The sequence below is a fragment of the Cardiocondyla obscurior genome, linkage group LG01, assembly GCF_019399895.1.
Source record: "Cardiocondyla obscurior isolate alpha-2009 linkage group LG01, Cobs3.1, whole genome shotgun sequence".
NCBI lineage: Eukaryota > Metazoa > Arthropoda > Insecta > Hymenoptera > Formicidae > Cardiocondyla > Cardiocondyla obscurior.
In genome coordinates this window covers 11,976,061-12,003,185 of record NC_091864.1, presented here as the reverse complement: position 1 = coordinate 12,003,185, position 27,125 = coordinate 11,976,061, and the positions used below count along the sequence as shown (strand labels likewise).

General features: G+C 39.4%; 3 protein-coding genes across 3 annotated transcripts; 1 reads left to right on the top strand and 2 right to left on the bottom strand.

The window, feature by feature from the left end:
• The first annotated feature begins 428 nt into the window (after positions 1–428).
• On the top strand, positions 429–25,948 carry LOC139106051 (proline-rich protein PRCC). The gene is made up of 5 exons (XM_070662530.1): positions 429–466; positions 567–621; positions 24,440–24,815; positions 24,879–24,938; positions 25,018–25,948. Exons 3-5 carry the CDS (start codon positions 24,447–24,449, stop codon positions 25,825–25,827), a joined length of 1,239 nt encoding a protein of 412 aa, XP_070518631.1. The 5' UTR covers positions 429–466; positions 567–621; positions 24,440–24,446; the 3' UTR covers positions 25,828–25,948.
• Positions 2,454–14,362, bottom strand: Hbn (aristaless related homeobox homeobrain). The gene is made up of 4 exons (XM_070662557.1): positions 13,638–14,362; positions 7,006–7,271; positions 3,717–3,804; positions 2,454–3,127 (listed from the first exon to the last, which is right to left on the bottom strand). Exons 1-4 carry the CDS (start codon positions 13,708–13,710, stop codon positions 2,664–2,666), a joined length of 891 nt encoding a protein of 296 aa, XP_070518658.1. The 5' UTR covers positions 13,711–14,362; the 3' UTR covers positions 2,454–2,663.
• LOC139106078 (uncharacterized) lies at positions 25,836–27,106 on the bottom strand. Its single transcript, XM_070662571.1, has 2 exons — positions 26,952–27,106; positions 25,836–26,707 (listed from the first exon to the last, which is right to left on the bottom strand). Exons 1-2 carry the CDS (start codon positions 26,964–26,966, stop codon positions 25,961–25,963), a joined length of 762 nt encoding a protein of 253 aa, XP_070518672.1. The 5' UTR covers positions 26,967–27,106; the 3' UTR covers positions 25,836–25,960.
• Positions 27,107–27,125: the final 19 nt, after the last annotated feature.

The following is a 27,125-nucleotide window of genomic DNA, read 5'->3' as shown; positions in this document are numbered from 1 at the left end:
TCGCGATCAGTGGTATTCAACTGTGATCCTTCATCTATACGTATTTTATCCTATCTATAAAAAAATCCTATCAATAAAAAATTGGCGTGACAAGTATTTAATACTGCAAATATTTAATAACGCAAATTTCTAAGCAATTACAACTGTTGCGTACAAAGTATAATATTCCACGAACATGTGTGATTGATTCTATGTTCGTGGAATATTTTTACAGCGGATACTTTTTGTACGCAACAGTTCTAATTGCTTAGAAATATACGTTATTAAATATTTGCAGTGAATGTCGACAACTCGACAAACGCGCGTCTTAACGGGCCCGTATATATTCCGGTAGAAATCTTTTTTAAATGCGAGAAAACGATGCCGCCTAGTGGCGAGTGCGCGGAAGGATGGCTCGACACGTCCCATCTGTTGTGAGTGAAGAAGCAGACCCGGAACGGGCATCCTATATCAGTGGAACTTTTAAGTGAGTATGAATTGTTTAAATAAAATCTTTATTATAAAAACTTATACTTCTTTTTTTTAGTAATCTTATCTACATTGATATGTTCCTTTTTATGTTACAGTCACCGAAGTTACAGTCACAGAACTCTACAACTCCGCCGAAGCTCATGCAGATGAGTAAGTGACATAATTCTTTTTTCGTAGTTCGTAATTAAGACATTTTGAAAAATAGCACACGCGAGGCGTGCTCGTGGTTTCTTGTAGTAAAAAAAGCAAGTACGAGACGACTAAAAGAAATCGGTTAAAACAGACGGATAATTATTTAAAGCTTAAAATATAGTCAATATTTTTTCTAACCTAACTTTTGAACTTGGTATCGGTGGCAAAGAATTTAGTCGCGCCGACGTTGTGGACCAAAGCCGAAATTCAGCAATACTCCGTCTGACGGACGAAATCGAGGCGAAGTGAACCTCGAGCATTTCTTTCTCCTTCTTCTAATGGTTCCATTTAGCGGAACTTTGCGGCATTATGCGACACGGTTGTTGAGCTAAAACGTAAGCGAAGCGTTTCGAAAGCGTGCGCGTACTTCACCTAATGTGGCAATGCAAAATGCGTCGCATCTCGAGTGCGTCATCCTGAGTTTCTTTGCCTAAAAACCTACGAAGGGGTACGTACTCGTCGCAACGATCTATCGTTGCCATTTGCGTTTCTTTCTGTCGACGTCGATTGCACATACATTATACAGTACATATTATTAATTTTTTTTTTTTTTTTTCTTTAATCGTAAAAAGAAATTAAACAACAATTGTCAAGTAACGATCGGTAGAACTTTGCTTCGACGAAATAGCCTCGAAATAAAATATCACTCACCCAGCCCGCCTTATCTGCGTGCTCTATCGAGTCCGCGCGGATCGCTCGTTCCAAGCAGGTGGTGCAATAATTACCTTCCCGCGCGATAACGCTAGGCGATAACGTTAACTCTCGCGCTCATCGTGCGCTCTTTGCCCTTCGCGACAGATAAATTTCTGATAACGTGGATAAATTGGCCGGATTGTAATTGCCGTTGTGCGTGTTACCGACATTCACGCCGGGATGCGCCCGATCCCGCCCACGGACGAAATTCACTTTCGGCGGTGGAAAATGCGGAGCCCGGGGTAAAGCGGAGAGAGAAAGAGAGAGGGCCAATGAGGAAGGGAGAAACGGAAGGCGAGGGTGCGCGATTAAACGCGTGCGACACAATCGCGCTGCTCGGGGCCCGTGGGAATTCGGGGGTCCGTGCGGGGACGCCGCCAGCTGCGCGGAATTCAGGAAATCGTCGTAATGACGCGGCCAACGCGCCAAATCTTTTCATGATTAATGACGCGGAAGCGATTTTGTAGCTCGCCCCCGTGTGAATTGCCCTCGGACAGGATGAATTAGGGTAGTTGAGGCCCGAATCAACGGGTGCGAAAGTCGGGCCGTAGGCACCTGCGGCTTATTAATCGTGATACGCTAGTAAAGACTATTATATAGACACTTGAAAACCTGTAGATTGAGAAATGATCTTGTGTAATTGGTAGCGCTTTTAATACTTCCAAATACAGTGCTTTCAAATTCCTTCTTGGTTTCTTTCTTTTATTTAAATTCATTATTTTTATTAATCTAACAATAAATGTGTCCACTTGATTTTTGTTTCTTTTTTTCATTTACTCAAATAATATTTGATTTATAAGATAATTATTAACGACACAAATTATATATTCTCTTGACATCTTTTACAAGGGAATTGCTTTTAAAATCGACTACCAACGTTAAACTAATAGGCACTACTAATTTGAAAAAAAAAAAACAATACAGTTTTGCGTGATTCTTCGTAGGTTTAATATATTTTTTTAACTTAATGGGTAGCCTACATATTTACACAATGTCTATACTGATATATATGTTACATATGTATACATGATATATATCTAATACTCGTATGGTACATATATTTTACAAAATCTCATCTCTTATACGCATACATATACTTTCTCTTTTTTTTTTTTTCTCTCTTTCACTTTCCACCTGAATCCGTATTTTTGCAGGCTGATAAACAAAATAATTTTCTGACGCGTACAGGATACTATAGGTGCGCGAATGTTGACGGCCGAGGCAAATTATTATCGTGCGTATCAAACGGCTTTTGAGTGAACCAAGGGGGTTTCCTCGTATTTACAAAAATTCGTGAGCTCTCACAGTTAATTGTCCGCTTTACGTAGCGCTTCCTCCGCCTTCACTCTCAACACCTCCGCGCTCTGCTTTCTGATCTCGTCGTCGGACGACGCCGAGTCCTCCTCCCTGTCGTTCTTCGAGCTTAGATTTTGCGGTATGCTCTGCACACCGAGGTTCAGAGGATGCCCGTGTAAGTGACCGCCTAAAGAGTGGCCGTTCACGGTGCTATGGTTTAGCGACGAGCTCGGATTCAGGCCGACTGGTAGCATCGTGCCCAGAGACGCCAAATTCTGCGGCAACGGTAGGCCGATATACTGGGACAATAGAGCGTGTAACGGCGGCAGCTTGGGCGCGCTCGGTGGCCAAGGTGACGGGAAAACCGGTGGGATGAACCAGGGAAACGCGCCCGTCGGCGGGCCTGAAGAGTCCGCGCCGGGAACGCCGCTGGCCGTTTGTAGCAGTCGCGCGTGAAGGGACAACTCGTTAACACCTGTAAACAGGATTCGACGAACTTGCTTAATTCTCTGAAAGTAATTTTTCAGATTTGTTGCAATTATTTTTTTTTTTCTTTTTTTTAGACCGATCGCAACGAGAGTCATACAAATTAATCAACACGAGAAACTTTAAAGTCTTGTATGTTAGTTGAAAAATTTAATTATTATGTAGCGTATGCATAAGAGTACTACAAAGCTGAAACTATTAGACTTTTTTACCGCTAATATCGTCAGTTAGATGCACAAGCTTTACTCGCAGTGTCTCATGAAAAAATAATCGACCAGGTTTCTGCTTTATATTGTTCGCACGTGATGGCTATGACGACCGACACTGAAATTAGATGTAATTGTCGCCGATTGCATCTACCCTTTATAACTCGCGCCCTATCGTCTTCTCTTGCACATATTAACGAACGTAACACACGTTATTGTGTTACTGCAAAGCAGTGGCGAATAAAAACAAACTTTTGCAATTATTTTAATATTAAAAAAAGAACATTTAAATCGTATTTCGTGTTCCGTTTGCTTTTTTTTAATGGTATTGTTGTAGCTAGAAGTTTAAATGATTGCTCTTCTTAAACTCACCTCCCTGCTCGACATGCATAAAACTCGTATCTCTTCCTAGAGCCTTTTCCTTCTTGCGCCATTTTGCACGCCGATTTTGAAACCATACCTGAAGCAAAGACAGATCCCTTGTAGAATAAATAATCAACTGTATTAATTGGCATTAAAAATATTATGCAATCGCCACGAAATAATTTATCGAAATACTTGAAAGAAAAATAATGATAAATGTAATTTTAATTTATTTGATTAAATTGTCAAGAGACAATGATCTCTATTGATTGCAATTTATCGGAATCCCGGGATATTCATCATGAAGATCCAAATTTAGTAGGAAAGGGAAGCCCTACGAGAACCCCCGACGCGCGTATCAGAGCGACCAACAACAAAAGCTTGCTCTCGAGGTTGATTAAGCTAATTGTTAACAATTATCCTGATTTCCTTCGTACCCCTGAGTACCAGCAACCCCTGCCTCCGGCTCTATTCTCGTCTACCCCTAACGACCCTATCGCCGGTCCGGTTGCCGTATAAATACTTTCGCTTTCCACTCGAGCTGCTCCGAATTTTCGTGGGTACCAGAGGAACCAGTAAAAAAAAAAAAAAAAAAGAGAGAGAGAGAAAAAGAGACAAAAGGATTTCTATTTTATTTATTCTCGAAAAAGAATAAATTATTGGTAAAATTAAAGTACGCGAGTATGCTTTCGCGTCTGAATAGTTTGTTAGTCTTTTATTCGGAGAAAACGCGTGTCTGGAGCTACAAAGATTACGGTTTATCGCATGTGTGGCGCGGCATTGATTATGACTTACTTGAAAACCGAATAAAATTATGATTTGTGGCGGACCGTTGTATTGAGACAAATTAGCAAGCTAGTTCGGTCGGATTGCGGAGTAAAATCAAGGCAACGTGAGAAAATCGAGGGTGCGCCGGGAGAAAAAGGTGGCATCGAGGAAGAGAAGAGAGGAATAACGTTGAAGCGAGGAAAAGAGGTCAGCGTTGCGGGACCGAGAGATGGGCGGACGGGGAAGAAGGGTAGGAAATTCAATTGCCTAATTGCTGTTAATTATTTAATCGCTTCTGAATAGCCTCTAACGCTTAAGTGCTCGCAAACCTTGCGTCATTTAAGAGAACCCACCGTGAACTCGAAAGTTTGCAACGTCGACGCGTTTCCATAACTCTACCCTATTAATCTCGCGAGCCATTTACCATTTAGAATTAACAATGTTTCTGCAACCTGTACATCGATACGTCTTAAATCAATTAGAGCTCTTTAAATCTATCACATTGATGCAATTTTTGTCATAATCTCTGAATAAAGCTTATAATTAAATTTGTTCTAAATCAACGTAATATTATTTTTTAATACAGAAACATTTTCGCAAACTCTTTCGTTACAAATAATATGCCATTCGTTAGAAAAAAAGGCGGCTTTAGTTTTTAAATATAGATTTAACACGGTAAAAATCGCGCTGCGTCGTTTATAGTAGTCTATAAAAATTCTATTCAAAATACTCGGCGGTAGCGAATCATCTATCAGGGTATAGGAAACGTCAGAAATGACTCGCGATTGCATTACCATACGCGCCCGATCGTCGACACATCGGCCAGCCGTTAATACCGAAAAATGGGGTAATTTCGCATCTGGAATCGGCGCGCGAGTGGAGGACGCGAGGGAGGGTGTACTGGAGGATTTCCTAGATTGAAATAAAGTGGCCGTGGCACCACTGTGCGCCGCGGCGGATCATTTAGCGGTTTTGTCGAGCGACGGCCAATTGCCGGCATTGTCGCTCCGCTGTACCACAATGGGCCAATCGGAATGCTCTCTGTCTCTTTTCAGCATCATCGCCACCCTTCCGTCGGCGGCCCCACGCAACCCTTCGCACTCACCCACAGTCATATACGTGCAGAAGGTATACGCGCGTCTAAATTGTCGACAGTTACTTTGTCGTGTACGTTGGAATAAAACAATCGATTCGGTAATTTCGTAAGCGTATCAATATTAAAGTATATTATTATTTTAAAAAATTAATAAAAAATTTTGTCGCGACATTTATTAGGAATCGTTGTAATAATCGGTGTTACGATATATTTATTTTGATAATTAATTTGATAACTGCGTTTAATAAAATGCATCTTGAAAAAGATGTATAAAAGCGAAATGGAAATCACGGTACACAAAGCTACGCGTTCCCCCGTTATCGTGGATTTTAAACTGTACCCCAATGCTGCAACGTACTTGAATTTTCAAGAATGTCGGTTTAAAGTAATTCCAAAGCAGAGAACTATTCCTACACGAGGGAGTCTTTTCTCTATAAAATTAACCATTGACGGATTCGGAGCGTAAGGTATGTTTCGCAAAATTACAGCTAGAAAACGGCAGCACGAAATTTTGCGATACAATAGTCTCTAATTAGTTAAGTGACTTGCGCCCTGAGGCTGAGTCGCCAAAGCGCAATTCTGCAAGCGCTCGAGGGTGCTCGAAACGTTTCTCAAACTTCCCGAAATCTATGTTATAAATCGATCCTCGTGAAAATTGCACGTGAAAATCAGTTTACGTTATTGCGCATTAATCGCTGCATTATAATATAAAATTATTTTATCGCGACGAAGAAGTGTAAAAAATTAATTCTTTGTGAATTATGAAATAAATTTAAATCTATAATTATGAATATCAAAGTGTCGTAATGGTTATTCAAATATGTTTCGTTTTATGAACGTTATTATAATGTAGGATTTTTTGCCTGCTCAGCTTATTGCATTATTTTGAATTCCTTTAACGAGCACCATATTTAACATCGAAATTATGTGCGAGCAATGAGTTAGCCTTTTAAATCTCATCTTGCTGGCCGAATCTAAAACTCGTCATTAAAACTACTTACAAAACTTGCCACTATCAAATGCGCAAAACTCAGCGACACTCGCGTGCCTCTCGGGCTTTGTGAATTCGTCCAGTCAAAGCGACGAAGGGTTAATTATACTTCACCAACTGTCTGGCAAAATCTGGCTAGACTTCTTTCCCTCATTCTCTTCAAGCCGCATTTGTGGAATATTTGAATCAGTCATTGCGAAAAGGACATAAGCATATCTCGTAGAAACACAAGATAGTTGATTATATACATACAATATTTAAATTTATTACATTTATTCTATTTCGTTTATTTTTGCAAAATAAAAGAAAAAAATGTTTTTTTAATTAAAAGTCCCTTTCTAAATATTCATAAAAATTTTTTCTTGTCTTTGCAAGAATTTTTCTCCCGTAAACGTATGTCCTTTTTGATTGATTCCAATGATTGAATCATTCGCGAAATGCACCTGTACTCTAGCTTCTGATAGATCCAGTCTCATAGCCAATTCCTCTCTAGTAAACACATCCGGGTACTGCGTGTTCCCAAAAGCCTTTTCGAGCTCGTGCAGTTGATAGGTCGTAAAGGTTGTGCGCGATCTTCGCACCTTGCGCGGTCTGTCGGACTCGCCCAGATTCAAGGGATCGTGTAGGGAGTCGTTGATCTGGTGATCGCTCAGATGACCAAGCTCTGTATCGCCGGTGTCAACCACAGCATCGGACGACGTCGCGTGATCTGAAATTAATAATACGCAATTTTTAAGGTATCATTTTAGGCAAATAGATAAATGGGTACGTTAAAGTTCTTCTCGGAAATATTATTATTTTACATTCTGCGTGGCAAATGTGTGCGCTGTAATGTGACATCGGTATCAAATCGGACCCTTGTAATCAATCGAAAAGAAGTACCGTTCGTTTTGTAAGACGGTGAGAATTTGTAATCCTCGAAATTTATTTGGCGAATCCTCGCCTGTTAAACAGGAGTATACGTCAAACGATACGTCCGATACTTGAGCGCGGGAAGCGATCGGGAGGCGATTAAGCTATATCGTTCGCGTTGCCAAAACGAAATTGTCGTTTTGCTTGATATGCCAACTCTGGCAGCGGTGGTAGTGGCGGGGAGATACGGGCGCAATTTCATTTTTAAGCCGCACAACGACCGGTACCGATATAACCGATACGCCGATGACGTCCGATCGGCGGATTTGCCAATTTTTAAGCCTCACCCGGCGCTTCATTCTCTCTCTTTTTTTTTTTTTTTTGCACCGTCCATACATCTACCCGCGTGTACACGCCCGCGAAATACCCTACAAATGTAAGTGCGCACATTATACGTATGTGCTCGACAGTACTTAAAAGCCGTCGCTGTCAGTGATTAGCAAATATCACGAGTGCATACTGCCCACACCCTTCCACCTCTTTCTCTCTCTCTCTCTCTTTCTCTCTCGTGATACAGCAACCAGTCTTGCACCCCTCTTGCAACGCGCACCCTTTCCCGGATCTCTGCGATTGTGACCGCCTCGTACCCCAGTCATATTTCCTGCCATGATCGCTTGTTCTGTCCTTGCGCGAGTATCAATAAGGGCTTAAAGCCCCATTAAAAGTAAACTACACGTAGACGTAATAGTCATATATATGGATTGTCCGATTCGTTTCAGGTGAGAAACCGAATCGCGCGATACGTACGATATGCATGTATTTTAAATCGCACGTAAAAGATAAGCTTACGAATAATTTTATGATAAAATGTATGGAATCTTACAAAGGTTTTAACACATTATAAATTTTATTTATATTTATTTATTTATTTATTCACCGTTGTATCACGCATATTTCTAAATTTGCAAAAATTTAGATAATTGACGATTACAATGGCGATTATTTCGGCGACTTTACTTTTATAAAAATTTGCAGCTCTGCAACGATCAAATCGATACAAAAATGTTCAAAAAACGTTCGTCCAATACGCTTGATATTGCACAAGCGCCCAGATAATAACAATTCGGTTGATCTGCATGTAATTTTGAAAGGCACTTGACGGCGTTAAAAATAAATTCACCGTAACGAGTTTTAAAAACGGGGCTCGCGCGGAACGAACCATCGTGTCGCGAAAGTAACGTCTATAAAGTTGACCCCCCCTCTCCCATTTTGTGAAATTACAAAAAAAAAAGAAAAAAAAATGCACAGACGTGCGAAGGTATCGTTGCGCGATTTCCGAGCAAAAGGTAGCAAAAATATCTCGCGGATTTCCCGGAAAAATGCATCGCGGTAATGTCACGGCAAAACTCGTACAAACGATAAAAATCGAGCGACGCGATAAACCTTGTTACCTCTTTGAAGCGTCTAAGAAACGATACATTGTATACGTACACACGTGCGTAACAAATTGCCGCGCGATTTATTATTCCTCTTTGAACTCTCCCTTGTGCCGGTAATCTTGAAAACGGCATGCGCGATTTTTCTCTGGCTCGCTCTTCCTCCGAAGAGCATCTTTTTATAAATCCCTTGTAAAATATCGAGATCCCTTTCAAATAAAACTTTTGTGCGGAAAATCTAAAGTGACACGAAACCGACACGTTTCGCCTTTTGCAAGAAAAAGGGGAAAATAATATTGAAAGAAAATAACATTATCGAAATTTAACAAAAGATTAATATGCGGGGAAAAAATTTTTTTTTTTTTAATACCATTAAGTTTGCATGGTGTTAACTACTCCAACGTATTCTGATCTGTATTGATGAAGTCAACCTGGATTGCGCTCTCATTACTACCGCGAACTAGGCTAATTATTAATTAGCTAACTACATATAGCACTTTAGATTAATATACCTATTATAATTGGATAACGATCTGAGACCGAAGCGGCAACTACAAAGCTACAACTTCGTCTACATCCGCTTACGTGCACGTACCCCGGCTAATTTCACATTAAATTATAATCTGCTTCGTAAACGTTTCCCTCAAAATCACTTTACATTACGCTGCCATATCTTGGAAATACAGTCCTGAGGTTAATAAATAAAATTTATCCCATTAAATATTAAATAGAGTCCCGTTTAATTTTTACCATAATTTATCTAGCTTCAAATATTCCACGTTGATCAACTGGCAAGTTATTTAGTAAAATAAATAAACGGTTAAATAATACTATCCGTTTTACATTTGTGCAGTATACATTTAAAATAATTGATTTAAATACGACCTAAAAACATATTGTGTCGCGCTTTAGCAACCAACATTCCTCACCTAAAGTACTTATTTCAAACATTTAAACGTTCCAAAATGGCCGCAGTACAATTTAATCATACCGATAATTGCCTGATCCAGGTATATCGGCTTTTTCGCCAGTTCCCCGATTTATTGTTAATTCACTCTTCTGGTACCTCGAGTTTTCGACCATTCTAAGCGGCCTAATTTAGCAAATTCAATTGGCAACCGTAAGGTTGTACGAAAAGGTTTACGATTATCCACCCCCTCCCCCCCGCAACACGCTTCGTACATCCTTTTACGCGCCTCTGCTCAGACTAATTAGACAAGCATTTACTACTCGTGCGTAATAATGCTAATCCTACTTTTCGGTGTCGATACATAGCCAGCAGTTGTGATAGGATGAACAGAGATACGATCGAAAACGTATGCACGCCGCCGCCGGCGCACATGGGCACGCGTGTGCGTGCACGCGTGGATTTCCGCAACGCATACACACGCACACACACGCATAGAAGAGAGGCATCGTCGTACTAATCCAAGCTGAATAGAGAGATTTCAATGTTTTTATGCTGGGGCACAATGGAGTGCCCACTTGATGCTTAGCTCTCCACTGCTTTTTATTAAATCTACGGTGCGCCGACGCCTGATGTGGACCAGGCGACTGAGGCAGAGTAGGGGATAGTCGAGAGGGTGAGACTCGCGGAGCGAAATTAAAAATTTATTTACCGTGCCGATCGGGGACAGACGTCGCGAATCATTATGTCGCGAGGCATCGACGAGCCCGTCCGCAGTCACGAAGTCATCGACGGATGAATCGTAGAAATTGTTAAAGGAAATCACAGCGGTTCAGAAATACGGATTAATAATTTTGTAACAGTTGATGAAAGATATTAACAGAGATAATAATAATCGTAATGAGTCTATGTAATTTGGCATTTCTGCAATAAGAGCTCTGACTGCGTTATGTATCTAAACACGTCGTTACATAGCCTTTTGACCTTTCTCAGTAGTATAAACTTTTTTCTAAAAAAAAAAAAAAGGTGTATTATCTCGGAGAATTATTTTTATTGCATCCGCGTTTTTAAGCGGATTTTAAGCATTTATTACATTGTTACGCCCGGTATACGGAGCAGCGTGAACCTGCCGGCTCGCTCCGAAGTCTCGGTTCCCCGTTGCCAGGGGAACGAGGATTATTATTATTTGTTAATTGACAGTTCTGCCCATGTCTTGAATTGGTGCAGACGTGTAACTGCTTGCATGCTCTTTATTAAATATCGTTCCTGTTTCTTTTTACAAATCGTGTCTCTTTCTTTCGCGGAGCTCAGGCGCCGCGAGTGTGTGTGAGTGAGAGTGTGAGAGACGCGAACGCGGAAACGTCCGCCGACCCGTTCCCGGCGTAACAATATTATTATAAGTACGGAAGTTTCAAAAATATAATAAAACTTTGCAAAAATTATTGTCATCTGTGTAAATAAGTATATATTATAAAAAATATAACTGAAATCGTACTTTTTACTTACGTTACTTTAAATGTAACGAAAACTTGAAAGTTTTAGCCTATCTAAGAAGAATTGAAAATCATAAGACCCGTCGTCGGTAGAATATATTTAAGATGTTAAAATGGTCAAAGTCTTAGCTCAAGCATATTGTTCCATCTTCATTCCTTTTTTTTTTTTCTAATCGCAAAGATTAAGAAAGAAAAAGCCGAAACCAAATTCAAAGACGCACGTATAAGTACAGGCTAATTCTATCTTGTTTTTACAGTAATTAAAGAATAATGGAAATGTTTTGTACGACCAGACCAGTCTGGAACGACCGCCTTCTTAATAGAACTCCTATGCGTCTACGAGTCTACGCATTTATGGATTATGTACCTAAGCGTTAAGCGTTAAAAGGGATTTGCGATCCGTTCAGTCGACGAAATATACTTTCGTGAGACAGGAGCGGATTATAAGTGGCCGAGGACTTTACGCTGAAAATCTAATAAAGTCCTTAAAAGGACTTACGTTAATACGCCGGCCACGAGTCTTCCATATAATACGATAAAACGCGACGAGACTATTTACAAAAAAAATATTATAAAACGCATATTTATGAAATTTATGAAATACAAGCCCCACAAAATTCTCATATAAAATACATGGAGTACACGTCGGTATATAAAAAAAGAACAAAAAACAAAAAACAAAAAAAAATTAGCTTTGAATAACTTGAAGAAATAAATAGGCACTTCGTTGCTTAAATATTACACGTACGTTTACTTTTAAATAAAAAGTAGTCAATAAAATATATTTTACTCTACTTCTTTTCTAAACTATAATATAATTCTAATAAAATCGCCAAGTATATATTTAATAACCATACGATAGTTTTAAAATTGGTCATAAATTATGAATACATAAAGCGACTCATTTGAGAATATACGTGCATGATAAATATACACGAACTGCACTTCTAGTAATTTATACATTTATTATAATAATATCAGGAACATTGTTCATGCTTGCACGCCACGTGTAGCATTTCTGTATTTGTACACCGCACAAAGAGACAGTATACGTTAAGCGTGTATACGCATTATGTTTGCGTGTCGTAACGTCGTGCCGTAAATTCGCGTTACAGCAGTTATCACTGATCGCATAAATAAAAAACTAAGTAAATCCCTCGGTAAAATGTATCCCTCATAAAGAATGGAAAAAAAATTCCAGATAAAAGCATCATCGAGCCAATCGTTTTAGAATGTAACATTGAAAACACTGTTACCATTCAATCATTACTATTACTACACTTTAAAAATCAGGACAAGCTTGCATAGCATATCTGCGTAATTCATATGCGTATATCAAGCAAGCTTTTCCTTGTGTATTCTTAGCAACTTTTTTAAAATTAATTTCTTTTTTTTTTAGAATTAAAAAATTAATGTTATTAATCGTAGTACATTTATTCCATCTTTAATATTTTTTAAAGGATAATCAAATTATAATTTTTTAAAATAGAGATCTATTTAAAACTGAATGCTTGATTAAATGTTTGAGTTTTGAAGTAATATTTATAAATTATAAAGATATAATTCAGTTATTTTAATAATTTTATCTTCTAATTTTTATAATTTATACCAAAAATTATCAGTTTTTCAATGTTTTCTTATTAAGACGATGATAACTTTTGTAATGAGCGATTAACGGCAAAAACGTGTTTGTGCTATTGATAAAAATGTAGAATAGCGATTGTTGTATGGTTTTGTTTGACTATAAACTATAACAGTAGTTCAGGCAGTGCATGAAACAATGGCAGTTCTTCAAAAGTTGATAACATGATTTATCACGATATGACGATTTTACAAAAGTGAATGTATCGAAACAATCAGCCGTTCGTGCGCCTCTTCGTAACCTAATCACGTGCATGCACTCGCGTGTCGCAACGCCGTGTTGTAAATTCACGTTACACCGATCGTCGCCACAGATTCCGTATCCCGCGACGACCTAATTACGTTACGTTGCCTTTAATCGCACAATCCTAAGGTTAACAGCGTATTTCAGGAGATTTTTATCACTTCTTATTGCACAAGTTTATAATTCTCTTAATTTACAGGTAAACTTAAACTTTTTTAATATCTTTAATATCAAAAACTTATTAAACTTTTTATTTCTTTCTTTTATATCTATGTCTTATTTTACGAACAATATAATTATTAAAAATTAAGATAAGGATATATAAACTGAAAGATTTATATTTTTGATCAAAAAATTAAATTCTTTTTAAATATATACATGTATATAGTCTCATGTTACTCTGTTAATATAAAAAGTAGTTTTGTAGTTAAAAAAAAAAATTTTATTATATGAATATTTTGCGCGCAATTTCTTCATAAAAAGAAAAAACACTTTGCCGTACCTTCATCTTTAGCGTGACCTAATATCTGATCGATGCTGTACACATTTCTCTTCTGATTATAAGTTTGGGCCATATCTGGAGCAGAAGTCGTTTGTTGTCAGAAATCACTGAAAGTAACTTCCCGCAAATAAATCGCAATACGTAATAGCAGTCCTTGACCCACGAAAATCACTGGCAAATCATAGATTCTATCGTCCCAGGTGACACGCGCGGAAATTGAATCTACCCGCCGAGTCGCGTGTGCCTCCGTCGAGTGCGGTCCAGGCGGAGAAAGGTACGCGAAGAGAAATGTGTGAACCAAAAAAAAAGATAGGGAATGAGGAGAAGACAGGAGTATACCGAACTTCGTTCTCCACTTTCTCGACGGAAAATGCATCAATCGACGGCGCACCACGCACTGGCTCGTCGGACATGAAAGCAGCCCTTAATATCGCGTACACCACCTCCACCTTGCAACCCCTAACACCGCCATATTAGCCCCTCGGCCAATGGGAGCGTGCGCTTTTCACCCAAAGCCACCCCGTAATCGGAGGCTGAATGAAGCCTGGGCGGGGAATATTTTGCCCTTTCCGCGTAAATCCCCGGATTTTTTTCTGCTCCCCCTACCCGTCTCACCCTCCCTCCCTATTCGTCCGCCCTCTTGCCGTCTCTTTTCGCTCTTCCAGTTCTTTTCTCTCCTACTACATTCGATCCATCGGCCTACGTTCATCTTCTTCGTAAGTTCCATCTTCTTTAAGCATTCTCCGAATTATTTTCTTTCTCTTGTTCTTGTTTTTTTATTTTTTTTTATTTTTTTATATATTTTTTTTGTTTTTTATTTTGTTTTGTTATATATTTAACCGCCCTCTTTATATTTATATTTGTCGTTTTTTTACATACTTTTTTTTCTATTTCTCTTAAAAAGCGCAATTTTATTACAATTATGGATAATTTAACAATGACATAGAATTTATTTATACGTTCGAAATTAATTAAAAAATTAAAATTATGATCATTAATTTAAGAAAGAAACAATTAAGTGTTATGTCTTTTTTTTAATTATTTCTAAATTGTGTGTTTTCTGGTTAATTTCCTATCACAAATCTTTTGATACCGATTACGATCTATACATTCTATTCTATATCATTGAACGCTTGAAAACTGACCACATATTTAGAACAAAGGAACTACACATTAATAATGATTAAAGGAATATATATAATATTTTCTTGTCAGGGATTTATCTATACAGTTTATCTTGTCGCGCGTCTGTGTGACTTGATAGTTCGATAAAACGAGGTATCAAATCTCCGCATTGATTGAACACAGAATGTTTGCCGCCATCTGTATAAAGGCGTGGGTGTTCGATCTCGTCTCTGCTTGCCTCATAGTCGGCTTTATCATGCAAATATGGTATCGATACTCGGTTGTTGTGACGATAAAAAAATAGATTTCTCAAAGTTCTACTCCCATATAACTAATAAAGCCGCAGAAATAAAATCACCGGAATATCGATATTTACTTATAATATTTATACCGTCAAATATTATACAAACGTGCATACAGAAATATCTAAAATATTAATTTTATATATTAAATGAATATCAATTCGAATACGTATTTCTTAAGGCACTGATGCTCATCATTATAAAAAGGCATATTAATTTTTTCAAGTCACGTATTAAAGTAGACGTTGATACGTAATATGGCTTCAATGTGCACTGTATTGCATATTAAAATATTATTTTAATAATCGCAATATAAGTTTTTTTTTTTATTCGGTCTTCGTTTAAATTTTCAAAGAAATTCGCAGTCTGCCAAGCAAATTAAAATAAAATAAATGTGCATACGTTTATCCGTATTCCATAAATGCAATTCACGTCTATTTTCCACCATTCGCGGTAATAAACGTTATGAAAAATTTTACCATGCTTATAGAATCCTAAAAAATTACATACTTACAACGTTGAATTATATTATACAGATTTTTAACACATTTGTCTTATTCTGAAACACTTAAATCTTTAACTCGCCCGCGTTACGACTTTTCTGCACCCTCCCCCTCGTCGCGAATAAAACGTTACGGGGGAGGGGGTCATTTTGCGAATTAAACAAGCGAAAATTAAATAATCACGTGCGTTTGCATATCCAGAATGATTACAGCATCATTCGGCTCCTCATTTGCGCGGATTCATGCCGAGATGCATAAGACCCGATGTTGTCGTAAACATTTGCGCGCGTGAAACAGTATCTCCCTTTCCTCCCTCTTTCTCTCTCTCTCTTTATTCCGTTTATCCTATAAAAGTCAGTAGTTCTTGGAGCTCGGGTTTATCCGACGAACGGCGTGCCAGCCGACAAAGCTCGGTTGCGCCTCGGGGGCCAATAACGCGACGCCCCCTGATATACAACCACGAAAGAGCGACTGAAACCTCTTCGCCACCCCTTGCCACTGTCGCGTGGCGACTTTCCCGTGTCTGCTAAATCGCGTTGTTGTCATCTCCGAAAGTGATCCACCTTCGCGACGGCGGAAAAGAAAAAGCGGCAATCTCCACCCATTGAAAGCATCGCGAGAAAAACACCTTCGCTGAAGGTCTGCAAAAGATTTGCATAATAAATCTCGGTCGCGATTTCATAATCCGTTGTGGAAGTTTATAAAACATTTTGCGAAATTATAATATCAAATTATATCGAATAATGAATATTGAATTGAATAATGGAAGATTATAAAATTGTAATTAGATAATTGTATCTTTTCTTCTTTAACACGTGCTTATATATTATTTTATTTTAATTTTTTTTTAAGTTTATTATTCCCTTTAATCGTCGAAATTCAAACCGCGTACATTACTTTCGCGCGATCCGCTCGCCTCGTTTATCTCATAAAATTCAGTGATTCTTCGTTTCATTCGGCGACAACAATACGCGGCATGGCCTCAGGGGCCAATAACGATGTCCCTGATACTCCGTCCTCCCTTAGAGAATCAGGGAGAGTTGAGATTCATTCCCCTTTATGTTGTTAAAACAAAGCTCGCGTCAATTTGGAGCATTATCTCATCGCGTTACCGTTAGAAGTTAATTTCGTCATTTAATGACATAAACTTTTATCCCTACGGTGCTCCGCGCTTTTCTACGATCTCGAATAAAAATGTTTTGTTTTAACGTAAACTGAAGTAAGAAGATCTCACAGCGTTACGTGCTTTTCAATCCGACGCGACACGGGCAGACGCAAATGCGGACGTACGAAGCGATCTAACTCTTAACACTCGTCGTTATCGTCGTAAACTCGTCGTTTCACGTCAGTTATGGACGTCGGTAATTCCCGTTGGAGTGGCGTTTGATCTTCGCGCCGGTTCGCCGAGTCCATTGTGAATTGTATCTGCTTCCTTTGCGCCTCGATTCCGCTCCACCTCGTCGCTTTCCGCGCCGCGAGCAGCGAGCCACCTCTCTTTTGCAGATTTAATGCCGCCTATTGTAGGGCCCGGTGGTACCTTGCATACCTTTCTCTTCTCCTTCCTGCCTCGCGTACCGTCTCCTTCGATCGTCGCCGTTTCGTGGAACACCCGTTTACTTGTCCTCCACGGATCCATGATGTAACAATTACGCTCATGAGTTATTATCTCCCGAGATCGCTAGCGTCAAAAAGAACACCTTTCCCTTTCGCCCTCTTCGCTCACGCTCGCTCGACTAAGTGAATGAAAGCAATCTCAGTAAAACTTTTATACGCAACGACGTTCCTCGATAAAAGAAAAGGGATAAACATTTTTACCTTTGTTTTAATTATATCTATTTAGCATAAATTTTTAATAATTTGTAGCAGCAAAATGATTTCCGTAAAATTAGAACAGCATCGTCAGATAGGACAAAAAATGCGCAGATCAATTAAAACGTATTAAATAAAAGAAAACAAATTAAGGGATGGTAATAATGACGTCGATGAATCCGTCTGGAAAACAGAAAATGTAGATTTCCACGCAAAACGTGAGTACGAAGGAAACGCTCAGGATAGATACAGGGATCAACGAAGAAAAGAGATCGGGATGCAACGAACGGCGACTACGCCGCTGCTAAATAAACTGAAGCGGAAACCTCCTCTCTGTACAGCAGCTCGGGGGGAGGGGGTGAGAGGAGAGACGGTGGCAGGAAAGAGGGTTGCAGGGAGGTTACTGCACACCCCGGCGTGACTGCGGGGATTTTATTAACTTCTGCACAACGGCGGCGCGCCGCACGTCTCGCTCAGAGCAGCAGAGAGAAAACGGAACAGACCTCGACCCCGACACAAACAGCCAAATAAAGAGATAGTAATTATTGTGTTTGTGCCCGGTTTATTTCTTCGCTTCTGGCTCGTCCCTCGAAACGATCTTTCACCTCACCCCATTCATCCCTCCGGTCCTCCTCTCGCCATGTGACGCGCACCTTTATCAGACCGCTGTGCCATCACCTCGCGAAACGTCAGAGTAATTTCATCCGTTTAACTTCAGACGGGGCTTGGACCACGACCGGATGCGAGGTCCGGCGTTGTCGTTATATAAAAATTCAAACGATTGAAATTCGAAGGGATCGAACGCGAAGAAGGACGGCGTATCGATTTCCGCTCGAGAAAAACTGGACTTGTAAATAAATTCAACGTGAAGTGCCTGGAGCCGTAGAAAGCCTTCACCGCGTTTACCAAAATTACACGACGAGCCCGTCGACCGTGCGAGATTAGAAGTATCGGACGGAACATTGGCAAGTACGATCGAAGCCGATGGGAGCTTTGATCCGCAGCGCGGATCCAACATCTCGCACGTGGCTGAACGCTCCCCATTCCCGGGGCAATGTCGTCCTCTTCGCCTCACTTTCGAAAACCACCCTCCACATCCCGCCGTCCATCCCCTCGTCACATTCACGGGGAATTCCAAATGATCGCGAAATAACTGCTCACTTATATCAATTCACCGACTGCTCTTTATAAAGACGCATTCACGCGTGCCATCCGCGATCCTACCCCCAACGCACGTCAAGGACTCGCTCTTCTCACCCTCCCACGTGCAGTGGCGGATTACCTAACAAGCGGGTACGAAGCTCGTCTGAAACTTCGCAAAGGCTTTTAAGTAACATTAGCGATAACTTAATTTTTTTATTTTTTTTTAACGTTACGTTAATTATTAATCAATAATACTCGATAAATTAGAAATTTCCTTCCACGCTGAACTTTTTGTGGTTTCTTCGATTAAAAAAAAAAAAAAAAAAATGGCAAAATTAATTTGCACTTTGGGCTTCTAAATGCCTTAATCCACGACTGCCTACATCGTCACTTTTTTCTGCTCTTTTAGTGGACGATATAGACGACCCTTCTCTCTTCTTTCAGCGTGTAATCCCCGAAATGATCAAGCCCTCTCGACGACCATCATCTACCCCGGCGCTTCTCCCTGCCTTTCTGCATTCGTTCGGTCTCCTTTTAGTCACGTGGAGTAACAACGAATCATCCTAGTCAATTATCTCGAACACGATGGCGTTCCCTCGTCACGCGCGTTAATTGTTCCTTGGAGCTTTCAAAATTGCCATGGTGAGCTCTATTAAATTACGATTATGACACGGCGAGTGATATATATTTTTATAAATGTCAGGATGTAAAATTAAATGTGAGTTAAATTACCATCAAAATCTGTGTCTTTAAAAAGAGGCACGCGTCTTTGAATATCATCGTGTTCTGTTACCTACTTTACGGCGGAGAGGAGTATTCTGCAAAAATTGCTCGATACTTTTTAGCTTCTTAATCGGACAAAATCCGCAGACACCGATTACGCATTTGAGGGCTAGCCAATAGAGGAAGTAGAAGGCAGAGGATCGGTCTCGAGGAGAGGAGATGATCGTCCTCGAAGGGATTTCTCCGGTAGGTAACGCCGCGGCGTGCGATTCAGGAGACAATAGCCAGAAGAACGGGGAGGAAATATAATTGAGCGATTTGAGACGCCGCCTTCGGAAGGGGATAAAAAATAGACGGGTGGGGACAGGAAGGAAGGCAGATCCGGCCCGATAAAGTATAATTATTTTCCGATAGAGTGGAAATTATTCGGGAACGAGCCGTCGAGCTATTGACGATATTCATACTTTTATTAAACGACTCTCTGACTGTCCCTCCAGCTTTCCCCTTTTGCCATTCACCCTCGAATACCTTTCCGTTCCAACACTTACCTTAAGACACAATATTGCGCGTAGTACAAAGAACATTAGGCTGAGTATCATTTCGATAAGCGGATAATTAGCTGATACCTAAAGTCCGTACATTTAGAAGTTCTATATAAAATAGCATGTGCACTTATTGTTTTAATTAAGATTGCGTACGAATTTTTACATACGACTGTTTTTGTCAAAAAATGTTTTATGCCAATAATTACATAAAAATCTAATTATAAGAGTATTTTTAAAATAACATATTACTCCCGTAATTCTTTCTAATTGGCGTGTGTTAACAAATTGATGAAAAAAACTGTCGCGAACTAAAAGAACGTAATTTTCGAGGTAACGGTGACATACAGCTCGGGTATATTGGGGGAGATTCTTCGTCAAAGCAGCCGTAATGTCTCGCGAGAATGCGTCCTCGCATCAGTTTTGTAGTATCTTACTTTATGAAGGTAGGAAGACCCCGCCCTGGCGATGACACGTTGATAATGATACTCCGCAGCTATTCACGAGCGAGTAACATTGTTAACTTTGCAATACGGGAGAGGGGTAATCGCGGAGGTGGGTGAGATAGGACGACGCGGACGGCGAATGGTAGAAGGGGGAATAAAGCGGAGAAAGCGAGATCTCGCCCATTGTAAGGCAGGGGATGATAATAGGTTGACATCTGCACTCAGCAGCTCCGGTTCCAGCAGCTCGTTGGAAACGCAATTAATATTCGTAATTATGCCACATCCCCACCCGTAGTCGCCCCCCATTGCCCTCCCCCTTTTCCCTTTCGTCTTTCCCGCCTCGGCGTGCTTCTTACTCCTTCGTTATCTTCCTCCTGTCGAAGAACGAGATTTAACGAGATAAGTTGTCATCGCGATATCTACCTTTCTTTTCTTTCCTTTTTTTTTTTTTTTTTTGTTTTGTCAGCTGCTAAGGAAAATCCGACGACGGATCGCGTCTTGAACTCTCGCAACGGTGCCCAACGGTGGCCCCTTAGGGGTTCACTTTTATTGCCTGGCAATAATTAAACTAATTACGAGCATAAAATAAACAAAGAGTATATCGGATAATATTAATGTGCAAGATGTACCAAGTTATCTATAAAATTTGCATTGTAAAATTTAAATTAATATAATACGTTGATTTTTTTAAGAATCGTTATTGTCAATTGTAATTAACTTAATTATTATTAATTTAGAACTCTGCAGAATGGCTCTTGTTTACTTACAGCGCCGAAAGTGAAAGAATACTGAATCGGAGAAAGGAGCGCGCGTAAAAAAAATTTATAGTAGGTATCTTAGCCACATTTGTGGAAATATTGATCACTCGTAATGACGGATAATACATATAGAATTTATATGCGGCATTGAGGTGACCCTTTATTCTACCACCCTTCTAAAAACTGTCACGTTCAGTGCACCACCTGCCGCTTGGTCTAATTGCGGACACGGGAAACAAGCGTCGAAGTGTCGAACGCTTCAAATCTCGATTTACGGTCGTGCGGTTTATAATTTTATTAATTGCTTCATAAAAAATATAGTAACATCACATTATATGCAGCTACTATCTGCATATATTTTCCCCTTTTTTTTCTTTCACCGTCAACAAATCTTTCGCGATCTTTTGTGTTACTCACGAGAAGGTTTCCTTGCGTAATTTCTTAATATTTAGTATTTAAGTAGAAGAAGAAGCGCGCGGGTCAGGCATGCAGACGTGCGCTTCCTTTTCGCGCTATCCTGGCTGTTGCTGCAAAATATATAATCTCGCGGCAAGTGAGAGAAAGAGAGTGGTGAAGGGGAAGGTAGACGAAGGAATGATTCAATGGAGCGGAAATTACGCAACGGAATTTGCGACTTCTCGTCCACCGTAAGCCCCCGCTGTCCAAATAGAAAATGGATTAAGAGCATCGAGGTACAGTTTCGAAGCGGAGTCGTAGATATTATCGGTAATAGCGCAATTATGATAATGGCGGGTAATTCTGCACAAAATTCAGATAGGGAGAAAGAGAGAGAGACGAGGGAGAACGAAAGAGAGAGAGAAAGAGAGAGTGAGGTGCTCTCGCGGGCCGGGAGGGCGGGGAATGTTGTAGGTGCGCAGAGGGAGAGAGAAGGAGATAAACGGGCGAACTGAGACTGCTAATGAAGGAAACAGTTAGATTCAAACGGCCTCCAATAATTATCCTGCCAGCCATATTATAGTCTCGACAATGCACGAAATTGTTCACACTTCCCTTAACAGTACATCTAACGCTCCGTAGTTCCTGAATGCCGGATGGAAAAGGGTAGCTGAGAAAGGGGACTAGTGTTACTACTCGAACTCTTACGAACATGATCGTACGGTACGAGCTGCCGCCGCGATTTTTAACCGCTAAACATTTAAAAGGACGCAAGTACGTGCGAATGTTTTCCAGCGATTGTTATTAAAGGAACGTAAAAATTTAATTTTAATTTTGCTGCATATTTTTTTAAAGCTACGAGTAAAATAAGATGTACTCGACAATCGACGGATGTGAATTAAGCTCGCGGAGCATTCATCGTGTAACTCGCGTTGAAAAATGAAAACGTTCGGGACCAGTGTATCGCAAATCATATCTCTCCCCCGGCTTCGTCGTGTAATAAGCTTCAGTCACGACTGCATAACTTGGGGAATATAGTCGCACCGATGAATGCACGTCGAACGATCGTACGGACCGGCAAATTCATGCCATTTAGGATTGAACCTCGAAGCCAGAGGCCCGGTCTCGCGGCGTTGATGTGTTGATATTAGTAGAGCTAATTTGATAGTTTAATCAATTTCCGTAAGCCGACGGGAGTTTAATAGTGATGTCATCATTTTCAACGGGGCACAATGAGGTTAATCTCGCTCGACGAGCTAATATTCGGAGAGTTAATAGAGTTTCAAATGCAGGCAGGGCCGTTATTTGCCCGCATCCGTTCGCGAACGTACACGTACGTCGAGGTATCGAGACAACGGGGAGGAAAAAAAAAAAAAAGGATTAGCCGGGTCCTCGCGCCGGAAGAAAAAGCCTCCGTCTCGGCGACGACAAATCGCTGCGATTCGCGTTAATTCGCCGCGTTAAATAATCACCTGAGGGTGGATCGAGCAAAAACGGAAAGACAACAATCGATACACTTCACCGAGGATTACGTCGCGTAATACAATGTTACCAAATTGCAATTTCTGTAAGCGCAAAGCGAATTCGAGCTTTTCTCAGAGCGAGGTCGACCAAGAAAACGGCTCTCTCGATTATTTTCGAAAGGGTAGACTACTTTTTAATTATATAAACTCGAAAAGCTTGTTCAGGAAGAAAAAGGAGCCGAGGAATCTGGAAAGAGAAACGAAAAAAGAGCGTGCGTGATATTTAAACAAAAATCCGGGCAACGGGCAGACGAAAGCGGCCGTGGGTATTACGCGGTGTAGGGGGTGGAATTAAAGATTCGCGGGTGTGTTTCGCAGTTTTCGTTCGAGCAACCCTGGATACGAATCCCCCGAGCCGGGCATATTAGGTGGAGGTACGCAGTTAGGCAATAACCGCTGTCAATAGAACCCGACCTCTCCTCCACCACCATCTCCTGCCTTCTCCACCTCCTCGCCCACTCTCTCTCTCTCCTTCCTCTTCCTCCTTCATCTCCCCTTGCCTCTCCTGAAGTGGTCCCCACTCGAAAATGCTACTCGCTAAATTAGGTAGGTTATATGGGTTTCGTTTCATTTGCGAGCAAACTTTAATAAACGCTAAAATTGCGTAAAAGAGCAAGGTTTTCAGACGGACGGATCAGGGTCGGGCTGATCTCTCGTCGTTGGAGACGGTACCCGCAAATACGGCAAACAGCTAAAAAAACCGCATTATTACATTTTATTAAACGGCAAATATGACCGGCGAGGCAATTTCGAAAAATTATAAAGCGATCCTCTCAAGAAAGAAAAGAGAGGGAACGTCTCAAAAGAAAGATCAGGAAAAACAACGGTAGTTTATTAGACAAGTATATAATATTCGATTTAATAAACAATAATTAATTAAAGAACCAAAAGTGATATCTATGTGCATTTCTATTTCTCTCACTTTGCTTTATAATTTATTTTAATATTACATACCTCTCCGTGCATTATTTACTTACTAAAAAGAGGTATCGAGTTTGATTTTACATATTTTTGTTAACAAAATTAATATTTTATAATATATTTGAATATTAAAATGTAAATTAAAAAATAATTGTATGATCGTAATATACTCGTGATTAATGAAAAAGGGATATTACGAAACGTAGATACAAGCACTTATCGTATATTACACTGAATTTGGTTATCGAGACATGCAATTTCTAATGTTAAAGTCAAAATGTAATGAGTTATAAATATAATGAGTATCATAAAGAAAAGCTGAACTCTACCCAGTGATACAGCTCAATGTACAATTGTACTGATCGAAAGAAAAAAAATATTAATTGCTAAAACTAAAGTTGCGAAAGCGAGTCATTGATAAATTAAATATCTTATTTATCAGCGATATATCTCTCGATACAAGTCTAATCAAATAAATTTCTTAGTTTCAATAAAATCCGCTACGAGCCACCACCAACTAAGTCTACGATTTCGATTCTGGAAGTCGGAGCAATAGCGTTAGGTTATGTCGCACGTAAATGTACACAAATTAAAAGTGAAGCGTATTCCAGATCGAAAATGAGTCTCGTGGCGTACGACACCAGCGATGAAGGCTCCGAAAATGAGGAGAGCGAGTCTGCGGAACCAGTCGCTGCAAACGACACGGATAATGACGCAGCCAAAACTATAACTGTGCAAATAAACTCGAAGCTGTCTTTGCCTGCTCCGAAAGTAGTCTCGCAAAATAAAAATGTCGAAGTGGAGGAGAACGACAGTACGGAGTCCAATTTTCAACTCGATATGCTGCCAAAACCTAAAGATCTCACTTCGACGAGCAACTTCGAAGAGGAAGTGGACGAAATTCTGTTGAAAAAAGAAACGGAGAGGCAAATCCCGAAACCAGTAAAGAAGCAGACAGTAAAGATATCGGTGCCTTCTTTATCAGAGGTATGCATATTCAAGTTCTTAACTTTATTGAACATTTTATATTAATCTGTCATATTAAATCAGTTTAAGGATATCGAGGAAGAAAGCGAGGTAAAACCAGCTAAGATTGTACAATTGCCACAAGTAGGTTTTAAAATAAATTCTTAAAATAAATATACTAAAGCTAATGTTAAATGTTGCTCATAAATCGTTATTATTGTAGAGAGGCTGTGGACTTTTTTCCGTTCTAGTACCACCAAAAAGAGAAACAAAAAGTAATAAGATTCTAATACCTCAAGCTGTTAAGAATTTAACAGGAAAAACAAATATACAACAGTCAAAAATGACGAAAAAAGCTAATACATGTCAGAATAATTCTAAATTAAAAATATCAACTTTAGAAAAATCACATAACGAACTAAGTTCTGACGAAGATGATACGTCGATAGATTTCTTTGGATTAACTGAAAATAAAGATGCACCGAGCAGTTCTACAACAGAATTATTAGATTCAGAATTATCTTTAGATCTTGTACATAAACGAAATACTGAAGATTTAAATGATGAGTCGAGTAATTCAAGTAAAATATTAACAAGTAACGTTATAAATCTACCCAAGGAAGAAATTTTACTGAAAAATAAAGTAGAGGTTGGCCCAAAACTACCAATTCCCGAACAAGAATATAATGTGGATATGGAAGGCAATGTTGCTTTTGACGAAAAGGCAATAGAATATCTCTGTGGTAAAAGAGGTATAAAACGCAAAGAAATTGATGGAGCGGATATAATCGAAATAAACGGAGAAGACATAAAGCCAGACGAACGAGAATGGCTGGTGAAAGCATTGACGGAAGAGTCTGTACACAGGCCAGTATCTATGCAGAGTAGCGGTGGAGTAAACTCTCAATCTAAAAAGAAACATCAAATAACTTATCTAGCGCATCAGGCCAAAGCTATGGAATTAGAACTCAAGAATCAGTGGTCGCAAAATAGGATGGCACGGAAACAGGCAAAGTCAAAATACGGTTTTTAAGAGCTACAATTTATACAAGCATTTTTTTTATTTTTAAGTGCACATACAGGTAATCTTTATTTGTTAAGTAAATTAATAACATCTATATGACAAATATTGCAAATATAAAATACATCGATAATTAAGTTTGAAATTACTGAACCTTATCTAAAAACATCCGTTCTAAATTCTTATACTCTTTTCTCTTATTTTCCACTAATAATTTAGCCTGCAATAAATTAGGTGGTAAATCACCATACTGGGCAAGTGATTGATTAAGATCTGCCAGTCTGCTAGTCTGCTCTAAGTACTCTTTGTACTTATTCAATATTTCTTCCGAGTAAAATTCATTGACCTGCATATCACTCAAATCTGTCTCTAATTTTTTAAAAACTTGTTGGTACTCTTTCAGTTTCATAGACAGAAAATCTTTGTTGCAATCCATATCGTTATTTTCTGTAGTGCCGATATCGTTTCTGAGAGACTCCACTGCTTCTTGAAGATTGTCCAACTTTGTCTGCAACTTATTACAATTTCTGAACAACTTATCATATTTCAAAGACATTTGCTTTTCCTCTCGTTGTTGCTTCTTCTCCTCTATAATCTTCCGTTCTCTAACAATTTGCAATGCTGTCTCGTCAAAGTCAAATAGCCCTTCTGATTTTAAGATTGAAGACAATTTTTGCAAACTTTCTTTTATATCAATGGGCAACGTATTGACATCAAAATCCAGTTTGTTCAATAAAAGGGTTATCTCCTTTGTATATGCAACATTCTCTTCTGTTGTCTCTGAGATAGCTGTCTGCAAGTGTTGAAGCAAGGTCTCCTCAACTGATATATCTTTATCATAGCATTTTGTGGAACTGGTCGAAACCGAGTTATTTTGTGAGAGCAATGCTACCTATTTTTAAATAATTACTCATTAACATAACTCATTACAATTATCTATTACGAAACTGGTAATGTTATATGCTTTCCTTTTAGTAGACACAGCCAACACAAGTGTCGTTCTGTTTTCGTTATTTTGTCAATACAAAAAAAGACAGAATGACATTTTTGTCGACTGTGTCTACTAAAAGGAAAGCAGCCGTTATATCTCATAAATGTAGATATTTTGTACTCTTAAATAAAAAAAAAAAACTTACCCCACTTATATCCATTTTATTGATTATTCTGATCCAATTGTTTTGATCTATATGTTTTACAACCTCCTTATTTATGCCATTCGACAACTATCAAATAACCAAATAACTTTTTGAATTCCAGCAACAAAACAGTCAAGGGAAGGAAACGAGAAATGTCGCAGTCGCAACGTTACA